Source organism: Lepus europaeus, chromosome 2, assembly GCF_033115175.1.
Source record: "Lepus europaeus isolate LE1 chromosome 2, mLepTim1.pri, whole genome shotgun sequence".
NCBI lineage: Eukaryota > Metazoa > Chordata > Mammalia > Lagomorpha > Leporidae > Lepus > Lepus europaeus.
In genome coordinates, this window is record NC_084828.1 from 108,011,939 (window position 1) to 108,039,323 (window position 27,385).

The 27,385-nt window shown below is 43.4% G+C and overlaps 1 protein-coding gene across 3 annotated transcripts in view; it reads right to left on the reverse strand.

Moving 5' to 3' along the window:
• FNDC3B (fibronectin type III domain containing 3B) overlaps positions 1 to 27,385 on the reverse strand; it is a 356,988-nt gene that overhangs the window by 6,541 nt on the left and 323,062 nt on the right. For all 3 annotated transcript variants that reach the window (XM_062211816.1, XM_062211803.1, XM_062211809.1), the window contains 2 exons: positions 10,794 to 10,960; positions 8,288 to 8,415 (listed from right to left, as the gene is read on the reverse strand). In XM_062211816.1, coding sequence (XP_062067800.1) covers positions 8,288 to 8,415; positions 10,794 to 10,960 — 295 coding nt within the window. The remainder of the gene's footprint in view (positions 1 to 8,287; positions 8,416 to 10,793; positions 10,961 to 27,385) is intronic.

Genomic DNA, 27,385 nt, shown 5'->3' on the forward strand with positions numbered 1-27,385 from the left:
CTGCTTTCTCAAGTGCATAAGCAGGGAGTGGATAACTGAAGCAGCTAGGACTTGAAGCAGCACCTATATGGGATCCCAGCATCAAAGGTGGCAGCTTTATCCACATGCCACAATGCTGGCCCCTAGTTTTAATTTCTTAAATCTAAAGTGCTCTCTTGGTAGTTTTTTTTTTTTTTTAAACAAGCCTTTTCTTGGAAATTGTTCATAAAGAGATTGGTTTGCAATCTTTGGGCTCAGCACACCAGTCTGATAAAACAGTCCCTGCACATCTGCCATCTAGACTTTGGCTTGCTCTCTGCAGTGATCCAGATAGTAGATAAATTGTTCTGATATACAGGTTGGAGAGAAGCTGCTGTCCAAGCCTCTGCTGGGAGGTTCTCTGGAGTGCCTCTCATTGGTTTTTTAGAGGCCATACTTCTTGAAGCATCTGTTTCCACCTATCATGTGGGGAAGTCCCTGGCGGTTAGGGTTCTCCTCTGTGCAACGCTGGGAATTCAGGTGGTCTAACCTGGCCACTGGGCAGCTTCTGTGCAAGCACAGAACTGGCATCAAGACCATGCATCCAGGCCGGCGCCATGGCTCACTAGGCTAATCCTCTGCCTGTGGCACCAGCACCCTGGGTTCTAGGCCCAGTTGGGGTGCCGGGTACTAGTCCTGGTTGCTCCTCTTCTAGTCCAGCTCTCTGCTGTGGCCCGGGAGGGCAGTGGAGGATGGCCCAGATGCTTGGGTCCCTGCTCCCGCATGGGAGACCGGGAGGAAGCACCCGGCTCCTGGCTGTGGAACGGCACAGTGCCGGCTGTGGCGGCCATTAGGGGAGTGAACCAACGGAAGAAAGACCTTTCTCTCTGTCTCTCTCTCACTGTCTATAACTCAATCTGTCAAATAAAAACAAAACAAAACAAAAAATAACAAAAAAAACCCCATGCATCCAGTCCTTGCTGGGCTTCTTAGCAGGTTTGTGAGTCACAGGACCTATCTACTCAAGGACAGACTAGGGATTGCTGAGAAAACCTATGTGAAAAGTGCTTCATGAAAGGAATATACTAGAGATATGTCAATTTCATTGAATTTAATGCTAATTACGTTGTCAGCTGAGTATCATTCCTTCCATTTTACAAATGAAGACACTGAGGCTCGGACAGGCTGTTAATTTCTTAAAGGCTCCTAGGAAGTAAGAGAGAGGTGGACCCAGATGAGACTTCATGGCTAACTCACACATTGATGCTCACCACTGGGACTGTGCCAGGCCTGCTTACTTCATCCTCTTGGGCAGTAAAGATGCTACCTCCTACCCCAGCCCCCCACCTTGGTCCACAGCTAATGGCAGTAGTGTGACTTTGGGTCCCATCTCAGGGCCTCAGACTTTCTCTTCCCACATAGTCCCAATCCTCCTGGTGTTTCCATTGCACACATCCCACAATATCCTAGCCTGTGTCCTGCTGCCTCATTAAGAGAAGGTACAACCTTTTATTGAGGATGCTACAGGGAGAGGCTCCCCGACTCAGCAGTGCCAAGCAAAGGGGAGAGTGAGCACTGTTTTTCTGACATTGTTAAAGAAAAATGCTTAGTGACCCATATTTGGAGACTTCTGGAAAGTGAATATAAATGTACATTTCCATCTGTTGAAGTGATTTCAAGGCTTCCATCAGAATTTGCATGGCTACCTCCTTGTAAGAAAGTTGGCCCAGAAGTATATTTAATTCCCCTGAAACTCAATTTAGAAGATCTCTGAGACTTCACCCTTCAAGTGAAGGTGTCTGAAGCTATATTTAGAAAGCAAAGGAACATTACTTTCTTTGTACCACGAGGCAAAAAGCCTGATGAAGGATATGAATATGGAACTGAAGAAAACTTCTTAACAAGTCTAATCAAAATAAAGGCTTTCTTTGTAAGCACATTTTTTTTTTAGCCATTCTTGTTATTTTAACTGGATAGCTCCCATCTTTCACAAACACTGCCAACACAAAGTTAACATTCTCTCTCTCTCGCTCTCTTTTTAATATTGAATATAAATATATTAATTGAGTGTGGGACTGTGTTCTAGTATCTCCATAGTAACAACACAATGGCTTGAGAAAGCAGATATTCACTGAATGTTCTAATTAGAACCCTCAAACACTTAAGAGTAGATATTCTTACATCACATTGCTTGAAAAGAGGATTATTACCAGGAATATGTAAACATTAAGCATTAAAACACACAAAATCATAGAAGCAACAGTGAGCGTTTAGTATAGGTGTAGCCATCATTGCAAATAAAGGAATCATTAACCATGATTAAGTTGTTTTCAGAGTACTGACAGAAAATACCAAGTTTCTAATACATCTCAGAAATATTCAATGATGCTTATTAAGCCTTTTAAGCAAAGCTCAAAACAATCCCAATACTACATTTTCTTTAGAGTCTGGTTTCCTGAAGCTGGATGATAACAGATTTGCTTTTGTGTAAATAATCACAGCTACCAGGGGACTGACACTTTTTTCTTATTACTACAAATTTCTGATGCTATTCCATAGTCTTTTTATGGGACTATTATGTTTTTATATATTATCTTTAAAAATATATTTCCAAGGTCCAATAATGGCAAGGATGCTTCTAAAGAAGAAAAAAGGGGAGAGAGAGGGAGAGAGGGAGAGAGAAAGAATGTGTGTGTGTGTGTGTGTTGGGGAAGGGAAGCAGGGAGGCTTGCCTAACAGGTTTCAAGACACAGCCTAAAGCTACAGTGATTAGGACAGTGAAGCACTAGCAGAGAGATGGACAATTGTCCAAGGGAACAGAGTGAGAGCCCAGTAACTGAGGGTAAACAAGGTGGCGCTGCATGAGATCTTACAGGGACTACTGAGACCAAGGTCCACAAACAGTCAAGAGCTTAGGCAGGCCCAAGGTAAAGAGACCTTGACCAGTGTTGGACAATGGATAGAGAACCAGATATGGAGTCTGTTGGCTCTTGGTTGAATTATGGCTCTGAACTTGAGAGACTCATGTAACTTCTCTTTGCAATAGAGGGAGTTTAGTATAGGTGCAGCCATGGTTGCAAACAGTAAAGTCATTAACCATGATTAAGTTTTCAGTGAATGTCACCCAACCTCAACTCTCAAAGTTGCTGAGAGGAGTAAATGATGCGAAGCTTGCAGGATCTGGCCCTTTGCAAGCACTCAGTTAAAGTTAGCTCCCTTTTTCTTGCCGCTTTCAGTGTGCTGGCTTACTTAAACTCTTTACACCTGTATTTTAATAACTGCTCGCAAGACACTCAAATTTTCTCTTTCTTGATATGGAAGAATCATGTATAAAATATTTTCATTTTAGCAGTTCAAGGTATTTTTTATTAGGTCCTGAAGAAAAATAGGTGAACAGTTTTTGAGCTGCTGCAAAAATTAAAACTTGCAAATATTTTTTCTAGTTCTAAATAATTAGTGAACATGTGAGCACACACTCCTCACAGCTTATCTCCCTGGGTCTGGTTGACGTCCTCATGCCACTAACTACAAGGCAAGGACGTGAGGCCAGGCATATCTCAATGGAGATGATGGCTGGGGTGACTTTCCTTGTAACTGTGCAGCTCTGTGCATCAGGGCAGCAGGCCAGGCCTCACACTGCTCCGTTTTCATTCATTTTGACAGGGGCACCATTATGGGCTTTTCCTCCTGTCCCAACCCAATTTAAAAGGCAGAGCCTGCTCCATTTAAGATTTTCTTTATTGAAGTAACCAATCATAATACTGTAGTAAGTATATATGTAATATTATTTTTACAAAGACTATTTCTGTTCTTCTTTGAGCAATGTATTTTAAAATAATTTTGACATGTTTATTCCAAATGGGAGGATTTGAAGTAATATCCAGAGAACTCAAATGGAGAAGCATGACCCTTAATTCAGAATAACATGCTGCATAACTGGAATTGTTTCAACAGCAGGCAAGTTTTAGAGGAGGACTGGTGAGAAAAGTGCACGCTATGTGGCCAAAGGCTCATCCGCACCCCTCTGCTGATGCTGCCTGCCTCTCACCCCCACCTGGAAAGGCAGACATAAGAGATCACACCAGGTAATCATTTCCACAACTCCACTCCATGACTGAACAGACCTGATGCTCACAGTAACAAACTGACATACAGGATTATTTTCCCTAGTCTCAGTGAGATGAACCTAGTCCTCCAATATCATACCACTAGGAGGCACACTTGTGCTCCTGCCACCCCTATGCCCCACCCCAAGAGGGAATCCGCTTGTGGGCATAATGATGGGCAGGTAACTTTGTCCTTGAGCCCAGAAGGACAGGGAAGGCCACTGCTCCTGAACTGCTTCTTGTAGGGTTGCTTTGTTCATCCCAACAGACCATAGTCAACAGTCACTAGGACCACTGCCTGACTACGCCTGGCTTCCCCCTCAAAACAAAGCAGCTCACAGTCTCAAAACTCCAGGGGTCCTACACCTGAACATTTGGAAACTGAACATAAAGTTAATTTTATACAAAATTTTAACTGGATGCCATGTATGGTCACGAGCTTCATCAGATACTTAAAGGGACCTGGCAATCTAAAATAAATAAATAAATAATAATCCTAAGCATCGGTGAAATAAATGATGGCTTGTAAAGATCTCTACCTCAATCTATTTTTATTTTGTGCTCAGGCCTCCTGCAAACAGAAGAAATTATGCTATGAGATTGTTATAACCTCACTGCTTAATTTCTGTGTTAGCAAACAGAGCTGAAATTCACAAAAAAACATGGAGGTCTAGGATGTTGCTGTAGGTGTCAAGACTTCGAAAGAGTTTGATTAAGAGCAGATATTGGCCGGTGCTGTGGCTCAACAGGCTAATCCTCCACCTTGTGGCGCCGGCACACGGGGTTCTAGTCCCAGTCGGGGCGCCGGATTCTGTCCCGGTTGCCCCCCTTCCAGGACAGCTCTCTGCTGTGGCCCGGGAGTGCAGTGGAGGATGGCCCAAGTGCTTGGGCCCTGCACCCCATGGGAGATCAGGATTAGCACCTGGCTCCTGCCTTCGGATCAGCGCGGTGCGCCGGCCGTAGCACACCGGCTGCAGCAGCCATTGGAGGGTGAACCAATGGCAAAGGAAGACCTTTCTCTCTGTCTCTCTCACTGTCCACTCTGTCAAAAATTAAAATTAAAAAAAAAAAAAAAGAGCAGATATTTCCTCAAAGTACCTTTTGTGATACCACAAAGGATCAAAAATACATTTCAACATCATAAATATATTTATGCAGAGAATCCATCACATCAAACATGGAGCTCCACAGATTTTCAGATCCTGCAAAGGTTTTCTTCTCAAGGCAACAAACCCAAGCACCTAGACTTTCAGTAATTTTGTCACGTATTTTGACTGCTAAAAGGTAATGATCTGTTGAACTTTGTTGACCCTTATCTTCAAGGCTTATATTTAGTATACTTTATAATTATTTTTGCTGCCTGTACAGGAATATAACTCATTTTTGCCTTACTTCTTATTTATATACCAAACTGGCTATAGCATAATGTCAAAAATAAACCAAAAAACCTGTCAGTCACATCTACATAGCTATAATTTCCATCCCTTTCAAGAAAGCTTATAATTAATACTGTTTGAAAAAAAATTGTAAGCTTTCTTAAAAAAAAACTTGTGCTTGCAATGTTTATCAAATAAAAAAAATCAATCCAACATATGCATGCATTCTAATGCAGAGTAAAATTTCGGGTATTATTCTTTAATAATTAAAACCAGCTGCCTGCCCACCTTAACCAACTAGAACCATGGCAAAGTTAAAGTTAATGCTTCAAGCAAAACTTCAGAAAGGTCACGGGCCTTGTCAAGTGTTGCTATAAAACTAAGACTGGGCAGGGCTGGGGGAGAAAGACACCCTCCTACGGTGGTGACTTTCTGTTTCACCTAAGTTATAAACATCACTTCTAAATCTATTCCATGGTGAAACTGACTTTCATCACCACTGCAAGGACAAATAACCTGTGACTCTGAAATTGCCCCTTTTATACATGTAAGAAACATTTAGTGAGCGCCCAACTACGTGCCAGTATTCAAAAACAAAAATGAGTAGCAGAAGCCTGCACATTAGTGGAACCTGTCAGACGAGTGCTGTGATTGCAACGTGCACAGTGCACCCTAGGAGCCCGTGGCTCTGCCGTGGTGGATGGACCAGTGACTACCTCTCATTTTCTTTTGCTTTATCCCTATGAATTCAAAGCCTATTGACTGTTATTCCAGGACTGTAATTATTTTAACCATTGCTCTGCACACACAATATAAATATGTTTCATTCCCCATCTCATGTCCAGAACAAGTGAAAGAAGTACTCAAAACATCATGTTTAAGTTAATGCTTACTGAAAAGGAAGATGATGAAAACCCCCCAACCCCTTCAAAACAAAACAAAACAAAACAAAACAAAATCCAGTACAAATTGTGCTGGACTAAATTGTGGCTTCTGATGCACCACTACTAGCCTTAATCATTTCCTGGTAATGTAGGAAACACATGAACAGAGGAAGGATGCTAATCCCCACCCACTGAGCCTGCCCTGTAGTACTGCGTTTCTACCTGTTTTCACCTGGTTTAACTGTTTATCACAAGTGTACATGTGATTGCACATTATGGTGTTAGTATTTATATGTCCATGAGTCTAAATATACAACATTAAACAAACAGCATATTCAAACATCCAGTCTAATAAAATCTAACTTACTGGACAGATTGCCCTTCATTTTGACAACATCTGACATGTAGATACTGAGCAAATACTGCTTTTCTAATGTGAAACAGCAGTCACTGTAATTTGAGAATCAGGAACATTTTTCCAAGAACAGGAGGAAAAGCATAGTACACGGAATAAAAGGTTTTAAAAACACAATGACGAACACGCAATGAATGCACTCTTGGGAAATGAATTATTATGGAGTGCCAAATGATATACTGTGAAATTTCCTAACACCTCATATTTTAAGTATTTCTACACCATTATGGAATGGGACAATGCTACTGGCATTAAAGGTAACTGAATCTGGTGCAGAAAACTCTCTGCTCTCCATTTGAGCTGGGCTCCTAAAACCAACCACATCTTTCTTGTGAGAAGAAACAATTACTAAACCTGTGAAGTTATTTATTCTGAAATGGGACTACTGTATAAAATGAGACTGGAAAGTGAAACAATAGTCTCTTTACTCTTAAAGAGGAATGATGAAAAAATTTGGTGACATTAACCACGGATATGAGTCAATACTCATAGATGTCTGATTGAAGAGAAATTATTTGCAAAATGTAAGATGATTCAATCTTTCATCTGATGTGATATTAATAAAGTATAGCAAAACATCGAAAATATTTTTTATTTTTTTCCAAAAATATGTTTAATAAATTTCTTTGGCAAGTTTTATTATTACAAGAGAAACACCAACAAGTAAAAGATACTGTTTTCTACTTCCCCCGTGTATCTAGACTCCCTGAGCTTCAGAAATGATGCTCATGTTTTGGAGGATGGGGGGTATTTATCTTCAACATTCTGATTTCACCATAAATGAATGGCCCTGTTCAAAGGAATGGGTCTCTGTGTCCTGAGGGAATAAATGGCAGTATGTCCTGATTTCAAAAAAATAGTTGTTAAGTACATTATAGAAACCTACAGAGTATCTGAATCCCTTTGTAGCTGTGGACCTGATAATGGGTCACTTTGGAAGAATTAATGACAGGTGTGAAAAATAATGAAAATCAGACTATCTGGCCATATTCTAATTATATTCATTCTTGCATAGTTTGATTAGGTGACTTTTAGAATCTCCCTACTTAGATTATGGTCCAAGCATTTTAACAGATGTTTTCTCATACACATTAAGAGTGACAAACAATGTGACCCAGACAAAGCTTCTGAGTCACAGCTCTCCCCTTAGCCTTCCACTGTAACGTCTATAAAAAGGCAGATAGGACACAGGCTTCCGTAGTTAGGTTGAGATTACCTACTCTCTATTGTGAAACAATTGGCACTTTGGTTTTCAATTGCATACAGACTCTGATACCTGCAGATAGTACTGTCAATATCAAATACAAACACACAGAACTCTTTACAACTTGTGCCCGAGAACAGAAATTTTAACATGAACACTACTACATATAAAATGAAATGGGAAGAAGGACCTATATACCCTGAAGAATAGGGTAACAACCACAAGTTTTGATCATTAATTTTAAGAAAAATGTAGCTCATTGAATCATTCATTCAAGGCAATGGGCAGAAGCAAGGAGCCAGCCTTTGACCAGCTGCACACATGCCACGCACACGGATTCTTACCTGTTTGTACTCAGATTCTCTTCCAACCAATACCTGCAGAATGTAGTTAACAGGGTCGCCTTTCATTGGTGGGACTGTCTCCCATAAAATCTCACATGAATTTCCTTCCAACTGTGTTACTCGAGGTGCTGAAACACAAATCCACACATTCAAGCTCAAAATTCAGAGTCATATTAGCAGTCAACATTCTATTACTATTAATAGGAACTCGAAGACTGAGTTCACACCTGTGTCTGGCCTTCACAGGTTAGGGGGTTACTTGCCTACCCTCTCATAAAGGCAGTAAAATGCTCTTTAGGCATTAAGAAGTTACTTTGTGACTAGACAGCCACTGATGAAAATTCCTGCTTGGCCTGCATTTTTAAAATATGGAAATTTATTTTCCCCTATGGCTCCTGAGCACCTTCTAAGGCTTAGGCCCTGTACTAACTATTCTGGAGAATGCAAAAACAGGCAAGACTCATTCTGTTTTCAAGGAACTTAAGGTCTTAAGGCAAGAGAGGAGAGGGAAGGGGCACATCCTTGCGGGACACTAAGAGGGGTTCAGGAGCAAGTGACTGACAGGAAAAGTGCCTGAGAAGGGGCAGCATTGAAATCTTTAAGCTAAAATATATTTATATTCTTTCAGTTTACTTTTCACCTCCTGGAGCCATCATCTCATTTAAAACTAAATTATATTAGTCTGGAGTAAAGCACTTAAAATATTAAGACTTAAAAAAAAGATTTTCTTAGAGCTTATATGTCTGTAGCTTGAGTCAATATATTTTAAAATTTTAAAAACTAGAATGTATAACTCCTCTCTCTGACCCCTCCCTTACAATTTAATTTCCAATTATATGCAGTTCTTTACAAGCAATGGTTTCCTTGCCATTCTGTGTAAGATTGTTTTAGAGAAAGAAACTGAGCCTCTGTTGGAATTACTTGGCCAAAACCCCATGCAATTGATGGCAGAACTTAATAAGGAAACTTATTAGACTAAACAGTCTCCAGCTAAGACAACAATTTCCTGAATCTCAGAGCGAGAAGACAACCTGGTCACACAGACGGGTGAGCCAACTCCGCTGCCAAAGTGAAAGTACCATGAAACACAAGTGCTATCAGTGCGCTGGTCTGTACCCACAAAAGGAATCCCCCAACACGAATCCCTCTAAAAGGCAAAGCCAGTGCTTGTTAACACTGGGGAAGCTTTTAAAGTTTGCCTGTTGGTAAATGTAGCAATCCTTCCTTGGGACCAACTAACCTAGCTGTCACAGAATGTTGAGGAATCATCTCTATTACAGCTGACAGAGGAAGTCAAGGGCCTGGGCATTTGATGCCCAGGTGACCCAGCAAAGACGTGCATGTGGGTGTACATTTATACTGGTTGGTCCCACAAGAAGCCCTGCCAAAGTGCCTGCAGCGCAGGGAAGCAGAGGGGAGGTATGCACCATCACCCAGTCTTGGAAGGAGCCATGAGGAACCTTTGGAGAATCTAAGCCCAACCTTGACCCGGGTTCTGGAGGCCCGCCTCTCCCCGCTCCCCCGCACCCCACTGTAACTGACTCCCATCCTGGTAGTAGCTGGCATAGCTCCTTCATGTGGAACCAGTGAACCAAATGGCCTTGCTCCTGAAGCCACGCACATGCAGGGACCTTTCCCACAGGTTGTGTGCACCCCTCCAACTGCGAGCCTTGGGTCATTCTGAGGAGCAACTGAATAAAACCACTACTGCTGCCTACCCCTCTACAGATCAGCCGCAGGGATCTCTGCAAGAGCCAGGGATCTAGGCCAGAAGGCAGAGCCTCAGGAGCCCATGAGGGTTGAACAAGCTCCTGCTGCTGTCGGCCCTGCCCTGCCAGTCTGCTGCTCAGACAGCATCCATGGCTGGAACTAGAAGGGGAACTGTAGCAGACCTGGGAGAGGGGGAGTCTGTGCAGAACGGCTTTTGTTCACTTGCCTTGCAAGTTGGAGGAAAAGATTTGGATGCACAGGGGTCCCAAGGCTTCTGTGATAGCTGATCCCACGAATGGGGCAGAGGAGGAAGTGGTCACTCACACACCTTAAGATAAATACCCAAGGGGAGCAGATCAGCCACTGCTGCAGTTATCCAAGGGCCGCTCTCCACTGCAGGGGCTGAGGGCCGAGAGGAACAGGCCGCTGCAGTGCCTAAGGCAGCGCATGCTCTCTGGCACCAGTCACCTAACCTCTGCTCCTCTGCGTGTCCGGGAAGCAGCATTCACAAACCTTCTGTGGGGGAAAGCTTGGCGTCTCGTGTGCCCCAGCTCCAGGGATTCACTCTACACTCACTCTAACCTGTCAATCACCTGTGGGGTGGGAATGTCACACTACAGTATTTGTAATGCAGACGCAGGCACACTTGATAAAAGCCATCATCTGCCAGGCTCTCTCCTTTCTCCATTGCCCAAACTTCTTTTCTGGAATGTTCCTCGGAATCTGTCTTGCCACTATTAGGCATGCTCTAAGGTCTAACATGTTCTCATGCTCACACAGCACACTGCCTACAAACCTTTGATGGTGGGGGGGATACTTTTGGTTGTGCTGAATGTGTAGGTTTCTGAGAAGGGCCCTTCTCCAGCCTCGCTGGCGGCCTGGATCCTGAAGCTGTAGCAAGTGAATTCCGTCAGTCTCTGCACCTTGTAGGTGTGGCTGGGTCCTCTGTAGATCGAAATAAACCTAGAGGAAGAAGCAGAGTCTGTTAGCCATCTGAACCTCCACCCATGACAAGGAATTAATTACAATGAAACTAGTGGAACGGATTAGGCTAGCTTGGTAAATGCTTTTCATTCAGCTAGGAATCAACTAGTTGCTACATTAAGCTTCTAGTTGCTACATTATGCTTAAATTAACTTCTCCTTTACCTACCTTTACATAAGAAAAAAAAGCACAAATTTAAGCACATATGAAGAATGGAATGAGAGTTTTTTAATTATGTTCTAAATTCTAGAAATATTAATTGATGGTTTTACTTACTAAGAGACACCAAAATTTTCATTTTTTATATAATGGTCCTTTTCCATAAACAGATAGTGCTAATTTACCTTCTACTACGTATTAGGCACTGAAGTTAATGTTACCTGGGTACCCACAAAATAAGATGTCCTCTTTACCTAAATTTTCTAAATAACTAAAATTCAGCCATAAAATTACTTTCTTTTAACTTTTACCCTTCTTCTCAAGAACTTTCAAAGCCCATTTCCTAAACTGGTAAAAAAAAAAAATCTTAGGATTACAGATCTTTGAGAAAATTTATAAAAAGAATTCTGTGCTCAGAACCATCTATCAGGTTCATCACAATAACAGAAAAACAGCACAAGCAGCCAGGCAGTTTTCTGATGGCTCTTGGCTCTCTGAGACTGGATTATTTTGCATGTCTCTCCTAGCTGATATCACCATCAAGTGTCTGCTCAGAAGATAAAAAAAAAAAAAAAGGCCTTACCAGCCAGGCATTTTCCCATAAGGTCAAAAAATTGTTATCTATCAAGTTTTATAAATAACAACTATGCAGGTGTATCAGGATTTTTAGTAGATTCAAGGGTCTGAATCTGCTGGGTCAGGATTTTTTTTTAAAAGATGTATTTATTTATTTGAAAGGCAGGATTGGATAGAGAGAGAAAGAATATGAGAGAGAGAGAGAGAGAGAGAGAATCTTTCATCTGTTAGTTCACTCCCCAAATGTCCATAATGGCCTGGGCTGGGTCAGACCAGGAAGCCAGGAGTCAGGAGCTTCTTCCAGGTCTCCCACGTGGGTGCTGGGGCCCAGTGCTTTGGCCATCCTCTACTGTCTTCCCAGGCCCATTAGCAGGGAGCTAGATGGGAAGCAGAGAAGCAGGGACATGAACTGGTGTCCATATGGGAATGCTGAAACCTAGGGCGGAGGCTTTACCCACACCTCAGCACCAGCCCCCACTACATGAGCTAATTCAACCACATGGCCTTTCCCCTGCTTAAGTAACTGATTTTACACTTCCAAGGCCTTGCCACACTGTCTCCAAGTTGGTTAGTGACAGAAGCACAATTCAAATGTCTGACTCCTGCGTCCATTTGGCCTATGGGGTAAGCAGAATTTATGCATTCATTTAGCAAACATTTCTTGACCATCTGCTGCATGGAAAGATGACTAAGAGTGGGTTAGTTGGTCCTGTGAGTGGGCAGGGCTTTCTGAGGGACAGCAGCATCTTTTCTATATGCTGATGAAAGGATGGACACATGGGTGCCTACAGATTTGCAGAAGGATTAAAATCCTGCACAAAAACACTTGGAGTCAATGCTCAACACCCATGTGTTCCTCCGCCTTTCCAACCGAGTTCTCAGCCCTTGTCATTCCACCTTCCTGTGTTGTGTCTCCTTTGCTGTGGATGTAAATGCCTCTGACTGGACGCTGGGCATTTTTGATTTCAGAGAAAGCCAGAGTCCAGAGGAGACTCACGGGTACCATGGCAACCTGGTCAGCACACCTGACATATGATGGCTGTAATGAAGATACCCTCGTTGAGGCTGAAGGCAAGCAAATGGCTATTCATTAACCTGGCCTCACCTGGCCTAAATCTCTGGCGGGCGTGATTACCCTTTATTCTACACAAATGGAAGTTATGGGTTAAGGAGTGAACATGCCCCATCTTCATTTCAAACTTGCCCCAAAGCACCGTCTGTAAAGCCGCTGGGGAGAATGATGAGGAAGCACACTGTTTTTCTGCCATGCACTCTAAGGAGAGGATCTCCTAGTCTGATGTGTGTGTGCCCAGTCACTGGTGTATGCAGGCAGTAGCCATCCGAAAGACACTTCCCAAAGCAGACTCAGGCCTCTAATTTCGCAGTAAAACCTAAATTGAGCAAGTAGCATACGCAGCAGTTTCAAAATCCATCAAAACCCAGTGTCTCTGCAAGAGCTATTCGTTGTCCCCCCAAACATCCTATTTTGCTCCTGTACCACAGCATTTATTAATCCTTTAAAACTGTATTCCAATTTATAAAGGGCATCATGGGAAAAACACTGCTGGTAATGAGAAATCTTACATTTTGCCATTAGAGTTTATTCATGTCCCGAGACAGCATTACTTACAAATACAAGAAATGCTGCCCTGTGTCACCAACTGTGAAAGTTCTGAAGGAGACACGCCCCCAGGGGAATTCAGGCTTAACGTTTCATCATGCTGCTTTCGGTGCGGCCGAAGTAGGCAGCTGCAGAAGGCCCTGCTTGTAGCCCAATCCTGCCTGGAGACGAAGCTGGGAACTAGCAGCTGGGTGCTCCCAGCAGAAGGGAGCTGAGGATGGGAGGGAACGGACCCTCCGTCTTTCCAGACTGTTCTAGAATAAGCTTGTGACTGACCAGTCCTTTAATTTAGCCCACTGATGTCTCTGGCAACAGTAAGTCTTGAACTGCTTGCTGCTCTCGTGAACACTGGCACTGCCTTGTCTGACCTCCTTCCCCTGAAAAAGGGTATAGGAAGAAATTCCTGGAGGGGGGCAGAGTTGGGTTATTTCGTTCTCAAACTGAATATGGGAGTAGTGGACCGAGATGGCAATTAATTCATGTAATTAACCAAGTACAGAGCCTCAGGTCAAGCAGGGAGGGAGATCACAGGCATGGCATAGGCTGGGGTAGGGTTGGGGGGAGACACCAGGAATCCTAAGACTTTGGGGGAAAACAGTCCATGATAGCCAAACACCGACAGTCCTAATCCCCACACCAAAAGGTCACCTGGGAAAATAGAGACAGCTTGTCCTCTTGGCTGTCCTAAGGTGGACACCCAGGCCCAGGTTCAGAAGTGCTGCACAGTGATGTGAGCCGGGCGTACCCCATGCTTTAGAGGACCCCTCCCTTCACCTCACTCTGAGGTGACCAAGGGCCACAGGGAGCCAGGACAGGTGCAGGCAGCAAGGCTGCAGGTGACTCAGACCTTCACACTTGGCCCACTTCCACGCCTCCCCCATCCCTTCTTCATAAGAGACAAGAGCAGAAAGGAACGTGATGATAGGGTAAGAGAGATGAGAAAGATGTGCTATCAACCCTTCCTCACAACATGGAGAACGCTTACCATAGTCAATCCTAAGTTCATCTCATTTGGTCTTTTCAACAAAAGACATTCACTATATACTAAATTGATCTTCTGTATATAAAGATAATTGAAAATGAATTTTGATGTGAATGGGATGGAGAGGGAGTGGGAGATGGGAGGGTTGCGGGTGGGAGGGAAGTTATGGTGGGAAAAGCCGCTATAATCCATAAGTTGTACTTTGGAAATTTATATTTATTAAATAAAAGTTTTAAAAAAAACAAAAACTCTAAACACTATAAAAACAAAAGAACACTTACCAATAAAGACATTGTGCCTTTCACATAGTAAAAAAGAAAAAAAAAGTTCACGAAAAGCCGAAGTTAACAGATCCTAGGTACACATTACATAGAAGTCAGCTTAAAAACCAGACAGTCAACTCCTTTATAAAATCTCTCCTCACAGTTTTAGGTTTCTGAAAGTATGATCTTCGTATGAAAAGCTATTTTGGACATTTTCTTTGTTTTAAGGACTTTACTGTGGAAAAGTTCACGGGGTTACACTGGGTTTTTGTTTCCTCTACACCACAGAAGAGCTGGAAACTCGTCAGGCCCTTGAAAAGGACAGGTTCCGAGACCACAGAGGGCTCTGTAGCTGAGGAAACACCAGCACATCAGTGTCTCCTCTTATGGTAAGAGGAGTGATGGAATGTACCCCATGCAGTGGTGGCGAGGATCAGAGGAGTTGATAAAGGTGCCCAAACCAGCCCAGTGTGTAACTAATGCTCACTCAACACATGTTAGTTATAATCATTTTATATAGCTAAGAAGGCAGGATTCTAAAAATGACTCAACTCTCCCTTCTAAGTGACCAGCGGCATCATGTCAGCAATTAACACAGGGTTGCTTCCTTTCTTTTGCGTGGTGACAGAAGCCACCCTGCAGGCCAGGCGCCATGGCGGCTCGGCCCTGCGCTGTGGGCTCCGTCCAGGAGACTGAGTCTGGGGAAGAAGGGGCAGGAATGCATCCACAGAGCACTGTGCTGGGGATGAGCCTGCTGGCTCCTTGCACAGACTCAGGCCCCTGGCAAGGAGTAGGCCAACGTCACAGACCAATGTTTGTGGATCCTCAACTTCTTTCTGGTAAAGGCTTTAACATTCAATGCCCAAACTGACTGTAGCTTCTGTTTCCTTCTGCTCCTCAAATACCACAGAATAAAGACCAACCAAGACATAAAAGCCACAAAGCCAATGCGAGAAGAGTGTCATCCCTCCCCGAGCCCCAATCTGTAGCTGCTTTCCATCATTCTAAGGGACAGCAGGAGAGAATCTTCTTGCTTTCTCAGGAGCCAATGACTTGTGGCCATTTGCACAGTGGCCCCTTGGGAAGCTCTGTAGGTTAACATGCATGTGGCTAGAGCTGTTCTGAGGAAGATTAAAATTTTCATCAAATACTTGTTTTACAAAGAGCCAATTGATTTTCTGTTGTTCCTGTATGTATACATATATTTTTAAAAACCTCATTTTAAATCCATTGCTTGTGATAGAAGGAAACGTATCAAATATCCTAACACGCAGTGACTGCAGGTAGACCCCACATTCCGGATGCAAGCAAGGACCCAGAGCTCACAGCAGGGCCTGCCATGAGAAAGGGCGGCACCTGCTCAGCTCACCTCATCTTGCCCATGAGCTCTGGAGTGCCCAGGGTCGGAGACTGGACTCCGAGTGTTGATGCCCCACAGGCTCTGGGACATGGAGTCACAGCCAGCGCCTGACAAATACTATGCACTGCCTGGGCCCCGGGGAAGAAATCCAACTGGGCAATGCTGGATCCCCTGGCAAACGAAAAGGGAAAGGGGTGCCTGAAAACGGGGAGGAATCAACTGGGAATGGGGACCTGAGGCAGCGGGAGACGTGGAGAGCCCTCACTCACCCTTGATGCCTCAGTTCTGAGGACAGGTGTGGCCCAGGACAGAGGGATGCACCGACCTGACCCTGAGACACATCTGTGCTTTACACGGGACAAGGGCTGGACCATCCTTCACACCTCTGCTGGCCCTCACTACCGTTGGTGCGAGGTGGTAGAACACAGGCACTTGGAATCCTTTCTCAGCTGTGTCCCTGGCCGCCCAATGACTTGCCCTCGCTAAGTGTCAGTCTCACCCATCTGTAGAACAGGGAAAGCATTTAGCTCTTGGGCTGTTTAAGAGTCAAAGGCTCCAAATTCTGTACCATGAGTGCCAAAGGTCATCTTTTAGCAATCCGAGTCAGGCTAAAGTCCCCTGCCATGAGCGCTCTATGACTCTCAGCCCCTGCCATGCAGGCTTCCCTCCAGGATACTGAGGTCATCACCTGCTTATGACCAAGCAGGAGTATTTCAATCTAAATTTGTGATGTTTTTCTGCCTATTATACCCTACAAAAGACTGTCTGCTCTTCCCCCAAATAAATCACCAATCTAATTTGGTGGCCACAGAGTAAAAATGAAATGTTTACTCTGTTATTTTCATTACATGAGTGCTCTTGTGCCAACAGGACCAACAGTGAAATAACGTCTGTGTGCACATCAGGTGGCATGGTTCCTGGAACAGTGTATGTGAGCAACAATCACTAAGTCATTTGGCTATCAGTCCAGGCTGAGGTATTTAGCCACAGGCACCTGCTGTGCTACCATAGCTCCTTAAAGGTGGTCCAGGAACCCTGGGCCCATCCCGGCAAGGCCTCTTTTTCTCCACCCCAACCCCTGATACTTGTGGCCGCATATCTTCAGAGGCATGACCCCAGGCTCCTATGAGAACCAAGGACAAAGACAGGTGTGGTGCTCCCTTGCACAGCTCCTCCCACACAGACTCATGATCTGCTGTGTGGGGGGCTCAGGGTACAGCACAGTGGGTAATGATACAAGCTTTGTGGACAGATGACCTGCGTTTGAGTTCAGGCTCAATGGTCTGGTAATCTTGGACCCTATAATCAGGTGAACTGTTTCCTCCTCTGTAAAAGCACGTCTCAGTGCTCATCTCATGGGCTGTTATGAGAATTAGATGACAGGATGATGAGGGAACCCACTACACAATGCCTAGCTCCCAAATGTTCAGTAGATACTACCACGTCTCATGCTCTGTAAATATGAACAGCACTACATTGTCAGCAACCAAGCAGCAAGGCTCCTGAGTGAGGAACCTGATTTCTCTGTGTCAGAGAAGCCTGAAGGATGCTCCCACAATGGAATCCCTGCTGCCCAAACTCCTTGAGGTTTCTTTACTGGACAAACTGTGCACATGACCACCATCCCCTGTCCTGGTGAAACCCGGCTAAGAAGTGCTGTTCACAGCATGGCCAGGGGAGCAGGAGGCCGGTCACTGCTGGCCACTATGTTGAGAATGTGAGTATTTTTGGAAATGCTCTCCCTAACAAAAATATTTACTTGGGAGGGAGCAACAGACATGGCAGAAGGTTGAGTGGGTTGTTACAAGTTTACAATCAAAGTGAATTCTGGATGGCTTGCCCCCAGCTGGCCTTAGTTTAGACTGTAATATATTCTACACAAAACACTAAGCTGGTAACCGGCGGCACAAACAAGTTTTAAAGTTGGTGATTTATCAGTAATTTTAAAATGTTTTAAGTGACTTAGAAAATGTGGTTCAGATCTATAATTAACAATTATTTTTAGGTTTTTTAATTCAACTGAAAATTGATCCCTGTTAAAAAATAAGAGTAGGGGGGCCGGCTCCGTGATGCAGTAGGTTAATCTTCCACCTGTGGTGCTGACATCTCATATGGGTGCTGGTTCTAGCCCCGGCTGCCCCTCTTCCAATCTAGCTCCCTGCTATGGCCTGGGAAAACAGTAGAGGATGGCCCAAGTCCTTGGGCCCCTGCACCGACATGGGAGACTAGGAGGAGGTGCCTGGCTCCTGGCTTCAGACCTGCGCAGCTCCGGCCGTTGCGGCCATCTGGGGAGTGAACCAACAGAAGGAAGACCTTTCTCTCTGTCTCTACCTCTCATTGTCTGTAACTCTACCTCTCAAAATAAATAAGTAAAATTAAAAAAAAAAAAAAAAGACGAATGGGAATAAGAGAGGGAGGAGATGTACAGTTCAGTACAAGCTCACTCAGACTTACCCCTAATGGTAGAGCTAGAAACATGCCATGGGACTCCAAATCTCATTAAGTTGGCAGGAACCAATGCCATCTTACTAGTTACAGTGATCAGTTTAAGTTCATAATTGATCATAAAGATGGGATTAAGTGTCAAAGGGATCACATAAATAAGACCTGTGTCTGCTAATAATAATTGATAGAATTAAAAAGGAGAGAAAGACCCAACATGGGAAGTGGGATACACAGCAAACTCAGAATGGCAAATGCCCTAAACAGCATTCTGGCCTCAGAATCAGCCCTTAAGGCATTCGGATCTGGCTAAAAAGCCCATGAGAGTTTCTCAGGCATGGAAAGCCAAGACACTGTGGCAAAAAAATGACCTAAATGCAAGATCTCTGTGAGTGGGATCCCAGTGGAAAAAAATTGGCCATCAAAGAACGAGGTACCTTTCTCTGAAGGGACAAGAGAACTTTCACTTTGATTATGGCCTTGTCTAAATAAGGTTGGAGTTTGTGAACTCAAGAGGCTTCTATAGCCTTGGTAGCTCATGACAAGAGCCTCAGGTGATTACTGACATCATAAATCATAAATAAGAGTGTCAACTGTTAAATCAACAACAGGAGTCACTGTGCACTTACTCCCCATGTAGGATCTCTGTCTTTAACGTGTTGTACTATGCCAATTAACAGTAAAACTAGTATTCAAACAGTACTTTATACTTTGTGTGTCTGTGTGGGTGCAAACTGTTGAAATCTTTACTTAGTATATACTAAGTTGATCTTCTATATATAAAGATAATTAAAAATGAATCTTGATGAAGAATGGGATGGGAAAGGGAGTAGGAGATGGGATGGTTTGCGGGGGTGGGAGGGTGGTTATGGGAGGAAAAACTGCTATAATCCAAAAGTTGTACTTTTGAAATTTATATTTATTAAATAAAAGTTTTCTAAAAAAAAAAAAAAAAAGAAAGAAAATGTGGTTCAGAGTAGCTAGATCACCCTGTGTGACACTGTGCTGGTGGAGACCCTTCATAACACACCTGTCCATCATTACACTATGCACATCGGTCTAAACCCACTGGAGGTGTAGCATCAAGAGTGGCCCCGAAGTCAACTATGAATTTTGGTGATCATGATGTGTCAGTTTAGGTTCATCACCTGTAACAAACATGGTGCTCTGCTGGGGAACGCTGATTATGGACGGGGGTGGGGGGTGGAGGTGGGGGTGGAGGAGGGTTGTGGGTCTATGGGCAATCTTAGTTTTTGCTCTGAATGTAAAATGTCTTTAAAAAAAAGTTCTATGTTTCTGTGAAAACAAAATGATTTTGTTCATTCTGCTTGTCTGTCAGAGTACCCAAGCAGGGTAGGTGGTGGGCTGCCAAGAGATACAGAGACCCTGGCCAGAGTACAAGATCTGTGACCTCAACCATGAACGTGAACAAGTCAGGTAACTCCATGCTCAACTGCCAGGCAATAACTGCCCTGCTCATTTGATGAGGATTTTTATGAGACCCAAATGAAATAATCAAGGCATTCTATGACTCCCTAACACACATATACCAGGAAGGCAAGCAACAGGTTCTGGACATTTTCAGAAAATTCTAGGACGAGGCTATACTTCCAGTAATTTAGGCTTTAATATTGTAGAAGATGATTTTTTTACATCTAAGTGCAACTGATGGAAAAAGTTCAATCATGTTACATCTTTAAATGTTTATTTATTTTAAATAATTTCAAGGAGTAAATGATAATCTACCTATGTTTCTATAATTTTTTATATATGCAAAGAATTTAGCTTTAAAATCTGTTTCCTTAAAATAGCTTTGTTTTGAAAGAAAGTCATAATGGCTTATAATTCAATTCACAGCAGAAACAAAGGATCATGCTAAGGTTTTTGTGTTTACTATAGCGTTGCTATCTTATAATCCCTTGGCCCACTACAAGTTAACAGCAGCCCATTAATATCAATTCCTCAGAATGATGTAACCTGCTGACCTAAAGTGGCCTGTAGTTTACCAACGGCTGCAAATGGCATCTTTCAAAACATTTTCACAATATCACAAAAATACAAATCAACAGCTGTTAATAAGCTCAGTAGAGCTGTACTGATTAACAAGGACATGCCATTGTCTTACCCCCTTAGTTTTCCTGGAATCCATGGATTTTGTGTGTGAATGTCCAATGCTATTCAAGTGGATTGGGGGATGGAAGGTGTTCAGGATAGTACACGCCCTCACTCTGCCAAGAACACAAAGTCCTACCATTTCCACGTGGAGGCAGAGGGTACCACGTGAGGACACCAAATGTAGACAAGCTGCGATGTTTACAGCCTGACATAAAAGTGCCAAGAAAAGGGGTTAATTCCTGATTCTCTGTTCCCGACTGTATTTGGGACTTTTGTCCTCTGAGTGGTAAGGCTGCAATGCTTTCTGGTAAGTAAGTTGAAATTTTATGATCTTTTTCTAAGAAACGAAATTTTACTACAGCTATTTGATGGCAGGAACTCTTTGCAACAAAAAAATAAAGAAAATCTCTCTCTTTTTTTTTTTGGCTGCTGTTTGCTCTTTAGACATCAAGAAAATAAACTAGAGATTTATTTATACTCAAGGAAAGCAAGGCTAGACTGTCTAAAAACCATCTGAGAGCCTGAAACCTCCCATTCCTATTCTTGGCCTTCAGATCTGTTCTCCAGATTTGCTTGCCTACGTTGATTGTAGTGGCCTTGCCTCACCCTGAGAAAGATGCTATCCAATTCCATTCTTATTTATTTATAATAAACAACAGGTTAAAAATTGTACTTTGAATTCTATTTCTGGTCCAATTAAAATCTCAAATAGTGTATTTATCACCTCTCACCTGGCCTTGTGCCTAACATGTCATCCTGAAATTGTCTAAAGCTAGTAATAGTTTTTCTGTAGGCTGCATTTTTATGTTCCTTTTCTAAAAAATAGAAATGTTTTGAAAATAATTTTTTTACCATCCATCAAGGAGTGGAGATGGGTGTTACTTGCATTGTGTAGAGGGAGAAACTAAGGCAAAAAGAAGTTAAGGGATGTGCCTCTGAACATACAGAAATTCAGGAACCAACCTGGAGCTTGTTACGTTTGACACTGAGACCAGTCACAGCTGACCTCTGGAAGGTAATACAGCAACGCCCCTCATCTAGAGAGTGGTCCAGGGAGGAGGCTATGATGCCTGGAGGTACCTCGCGGGCTGGGCCCAGCTCAGCTAGCTGACTTCCATCTGTTTTCATCTAATTCATGCTGAAGCAGGAGGCTGTTCTGTGACAGGCACACAACAAGCATCCCCTCCTCCCTCTGTGCCCATACACTCAGGCCCCATTTATTAGTTGCCTCGTGTGTCTTCTTTCAGTGTTTAAAGAAACTCGGAGGCCCATGGAGATGCAGATGATTTCTGCCCCATCTAAAGCAAACAGGCAGTCACACTGTCAACATTACAATGCCCCTCCAATTTTGCTGGTTGAAGGGGACAATGACCTAGCCATGACGCAGAGTTAATGGAGAGCAAGTGGTCATTATCCACTCTCTGACATTCCTCTTCCCCCAGCCCAATTTCACTGGAACCTTGCCTTTAAAAACACTGGCTGTCTGACTAACCCTGAACAACAGAGCGAGCATAAACATTCTTGGAACTGCAGTTCTTCCTGCCTCAGCGCTGTGTATGGTCACCGGGTAACACGGACCCTGGAGGGTCAGGATCGGTATTAACTTCAACTCTGCCAGGGTAGCATAACATCTCATTTCAGCAACACAGACACACCGCCTGAATCAGTGGCATAGCACTACCATCCTACCACGACCAGCTGACCCTGTCACACTGTGTCAGTGCCAGGCTAATGCAGCGTTAGGCAATGTCTGCTTCGGGGATGTATTTTTCTTGTACAGCATGGAAACTAAAGACATTTCAGCTCTTCTGTGCTTGAACTTTTAAGAATAACCTCATGAGATGGGATGGTTTGTGGGTGGGAGGGTGGTTATGGGGGAAAGAACCGCTACAATCCAAAAGTTGTACTTTCGAAATTTATATTTATTAAATAAAATTTTCTATTAAAAAAAGAATAACCTCATGAGACCTAACACATACTAGTAATTCAAGAAAACATGTTCAATCACATGATCTTAATCTAGTTGTCAGGTATCAACTACTGCTATAAATAGGAAGCACTGCTTTAAGGCTGCTACATAAATATGGACAGGTAACCTGGTGGGTCAAAGCCTTTTATACGTCCTATTTTTTTAAATTTTTTTATTTTTGACAGGCAGAGTGGACAGTGAGAGAAAGAGAGACAGAGAGAAAGGTCTTCCTTTGCTGTTGGTTCACCCTCCAATGGCCGCCACGGCCCGCACGCTGCAGCCGGCGTACCGCGCTGATCCCAAGGCAGGAGCCAGGTGCTTCTCCTGGTCTCCAATGGGGTGCAGGGCCCAAGCAATTGGGCCACCCTCCACTGCACTCCCGGGCCACAGCAGAGGCCTGGACTGGAAGAGGGACAACCAGGACAGAATCCGGCGCCCCGACCGGGACTAGAACCCGGTGTGCCGGCGCCGCTAGGTGGAGGATTAGCCTGTTGAGCCACGGCGCCGGCCACGTCCTATTAAAGGGAAAATTTTTTTCAACAAAGCAAGCCCAGGTTATTAGGATGAATTCTGGGCTGATGCACACTGAGGCAAGGGTGTGGGCAAGATGTCCATTGAAATCCTTTCTATTTACATGAAACAGGACCAGACTTGGTGGCGAGGGCAGCACGGGGCCTAAAAATATCAAAATAGAAAGAGGCAGATACTTGGAGAAAGATTCAGGGCACCTTCCTGTGCGCTGCCAATTTTATCAGCAGTTTCTGTCCAGTCCCATGTCTTTATCACAAGTCTCCATCTAAAACGTCTCAGGCATGAGCTTAAAAGACTGGAATCCTGGCCAGTGCAGCGGCTCACTTGGCTAATCCTCTGCCTGCGGTGCTGGCACCCCGGGTTCTAGTCCCGGTTGGGGTGCTGGATTCTTTCCCGGTTGCTTCTCTTCCAGTCCAGCTCTCTGCTGTGGCCTGGGAAGGCAGTGGAGGGTGGCCCAAGTGCTTGAGCCCTGCACCCGCATGGGAGACCAGGAGGAAGCACCTGGCTCCTGGCTTCAGATCGGTGCAGCGCCAGCCGTAACAGCCATTTGGGGGGTGAACCAACAGAGGGAAGACCTTTCTCTCGCTCTCTCTCTCTAACTCTGCCTGTCAAAAATAAAATAAAAAAGGACTGGAATCCTTTTAAAACTCATTCAACTTACTACCTTCTCTGTTCATTTAATTTTAAGGCTACTTTAGATATTTTTCTATTCTTCCGCAAAACTCTGAATACTCTAAATGCATACTGTCAATCTTGAAGCTGTTCACAGCACAGTTTGCTTTAATGTCTCTGTTCTATCCTTCCCAACCAGGATGTGAGCTTCTTTGCTTAAAAAAATTAATTGAAAGGGTAGAGTGACAGAGAGACAGAGACAGAGATGGGGCAGGGAGAGAGATCAATCTTTCATCTACTGGTTCACTCCACACATGTCCTCAAGAGCTGGGGCTGGGCAAGGCTGAAACTAGAAGCCAAAACTCCAGCTAAGTCTCCAAAGTAGGCGGCAAGAGAGCTTTTCCAGGAGCTCTATCAGTATTAGGAAGCTGAATCAAAAGTAGAGAAGCCTGGACTCAAACTGGCACTGTGATATGGGATGTGCCAGTATTGCAAGCAGCAGTTTAACCCACTGCACCACAATACTGCCTTCAGAGTATGAACTTCTTAAAGGCAGAGATTTATCTCAGTCATCTTTTCCTATGAAATACTTACATATCGTTCCTTTATTTACATGTATAAAAATTCTAATAAGCATAAGTTGCAATCAATACAACTTATCACTCAAAAACAGGACTCTTTTTTTCATCTAAATGACGGAAGGCTCTGGTAGATGCCCTATCGTCTTTCTTGAAATAGCTCATGTTTTATTCAATAAGTAATGCAGAAGATAAAGCTCTCAGTGCTTAGCACTTTGTATATGCCCAATAGAGAGAAACATCTTTTAGAAAGTTTAAAACATAATTTCTGGGTCATTTCAAATATTTTGACTGAGAGTTATATAAAAAAATCATAAATCAGCACATGATAGGTGTCAAGCCTTCAGGGATTTGGACACTAAGTAGTCATTCTTAAGGGAAGCTGGAATGTTTCTTCTTATTTTCTTACTTGTGTAAAACAGAAGCTAAAAATATGAAGAAAAATAAGCAATACACCCCATACATTCATAAGGTCACAAATGATCTACAAAGATCTGTTGTTCTAAGGTGAAACAGGTATGAAGGGCATCAGAGATCAACTTCTAGTTATCTATTTATTAAGGATGGGGAAAATGTGAAAGCAATGGGTCAGCAGCCAAAAATTAACTCAACTCTAGTCTGACAATTACCATGCACAGTTAATTTTCATTAAGCTTCTTTACGCTACATTCATGGCTATAGAGTACACCTGTACAAGGCTGACTCTGGTAGCTCTCCTTCCAAATGTTCACGGTGACTTGACAGTCAAGTGTTCCTGGCAAAAGCAATCCTTCAAGAGCTGACAGCTAAGAAAGTAAGTGAAAACAACAATTAAACCTACCTCTGACTCTCACCTTGGAAAACCTACCTTTGACTCTTAACCTAGACACAAGTAGGACATATTATAAAATCATCTAATGAAATGATTTATTTATTTACTTGAAAGGGAGAGTTATAGAGAAAGAAGGAAAGGGAGATAGATATAGATAAATAGATAGATAGATAGATAGATATAGATAGATAGACAGACAGACACACAGACCTTTCACTCACTGGTTCATTTCCCAAACGGTTACAATGGCTGGGGCTGGGTCAGGCTGAAGCCAGAAGCTTCATCTTGGACTTCCAAATGGGTGGCAGGGACCCTAGCACTTAGGCCATCTTCTGCTGCTTTCCCATGCACATTAGTGGGGAGCTGGATGGAAAGTAGAGCAGTTGGAATTTGAACCATCGCCCATGTGGGATACCAGGTAGTGGTTTAACCCACTGCAATACAATGCCAGCCCCTAGGCTAATGAAATTAACTTACATGCCAAAGACTTATGTGTATTTTCTTTAAGAGCCACAATTAAAAACTCTGGCAACAAGCTCAATGAATAAAAACAGTTAATACTTGGGAAACAGACTCTGACCTTCCTTTCAAACAGAGAAGCCAGGCACAAGCCTGAAGAACCCAAGGAGACTGGATTAAAAACACTACCCTAGGAACAAGCATGATCATCCAACTCAAACTGCTTCTCTCTGATCCTTGTGAGTCAAGATCCAAGGTCAGAGTCAAGGGGCCATTTGCTACAAGAGTTCAGTTTCAAGACACTGGAAGGTCATCCTCGGACTAAAATTAGGCTGTTTTCATCTTATTAAATCCCAGGAAGATTATTCCACAAATAGAATGAGAATTTATTATGCTCTATATTTCCATCACTTTAATAACTTTCTGAGGACACTGACAAACCTAATTTTAAAAAGATAAATTTGGACTCCGGCTCATAAAATTAAGAAAAATACTGTTCCTAATGGAGAGTTTTCTTAAACTGCCATCTAAATTTAAGCATGTCATTTATTTGATTAACAAGGTGAGCTGTGGGCTTCTCTTTGGAGCAAAGAGCATGTATTGATCACCAAATTCTGCACTACTGTCCCTCTGGCATATTGAAATGTCTCATGACAGCATACAAGTGCTCCTGCAGCTTTTGTTCTGTGACCAGGGGCCCTCTGGATCATGGAAGACCTTGGCTCCAACCACAAGTCTCTCTAGCTCTTTGCCGGAGGCACTGCACAGGGTGGGCATGCAGCGAGCTGAGGGTGCCTGGAGTGGTGCACAGCTACCACTTTCCACACTCTGGGAGGCAGCATGGAGGCAGAGCCCTGCGAGACAGGAACCTCTAATTCTGATTCCCCAACAATTTTTCTGTGCTTAACTTCTTTTCTGTAACAGTACAGGAAAACTAGATGATACTCTCTGTGGAAAGTTCTCTGTGCCACCAAATGAAGGTAAACCCCTGGGCAGTAAAATGTTAAGGCTACTTTAAAAATTCCCCCCCAATGCTAGCTTTATATATTTAATCATAATTTCTGCCAGTTCTAACACCTGTTCTCATCAGCCCTCTCCAGTTGAGGAATTCCCAGCCGATAAAGTAGTGAGCCCGTGAGAACACATCCAGAGGCACACAGCACAGGAAGACCTGTGAGCTTGTGTGTATGTCAGGACGCGTTTAATTTCCAATGAGCAAGGAGGCAGTTTCGCACTGGTTTTAGCTGGTCCTCTATCAGGTGACACGCGGTAGAGTACCGATGCCACTGTACCATTTAGGGAAAGCTCGAAGTGCCTCTGGAAAGCCCAAGTGACCAGTTCTCAGTGAGGATTGGGGATGGGAGCAGGGAAGGTCCTAATCTATTTGAAGCTGACAAAATTGAACTCCGGGGAGAACAGCTAGTTGCATTCATGGTGCAGAGCAAACAACTTTAGCCGCTTTTTGCTCATGGTAGGCACTCAAACAGTGTTTGTTAATAAAAGTACAATCTCTTGCCCATGTACAAATAGTCCTCTCTAAAATACATTTCTAGAACTTTTTCATCTTGCGAAGCTAAAACTCTATTCCCATTAAACAACAACTCCCTGTTTTCCCTCCCCTAGCTCCTGCTAGCAACAATCATTCTGCTTTCTGGTTTTCTGATTTTTACTACTTTAGATAAACCATATAAGTGAAATCATACAACATTTGCCCTTTTGTGGCTGGCTTCTTCTATCAAGCTTTATGTTATATCATGAGACAAGATTTCCTTCTTTGTTAAGTCTGAATAAAATTCTGTTGTATGTATAAAAACATTTTTCAATGAGCACATCACAAGAAGCCTTACTGTCTCTGGGCTTCCAAAACCACAACTGGTTTCCAACAGGACAATCACTTTTGGTTCTTCTTTTATCAAACTACTCGTT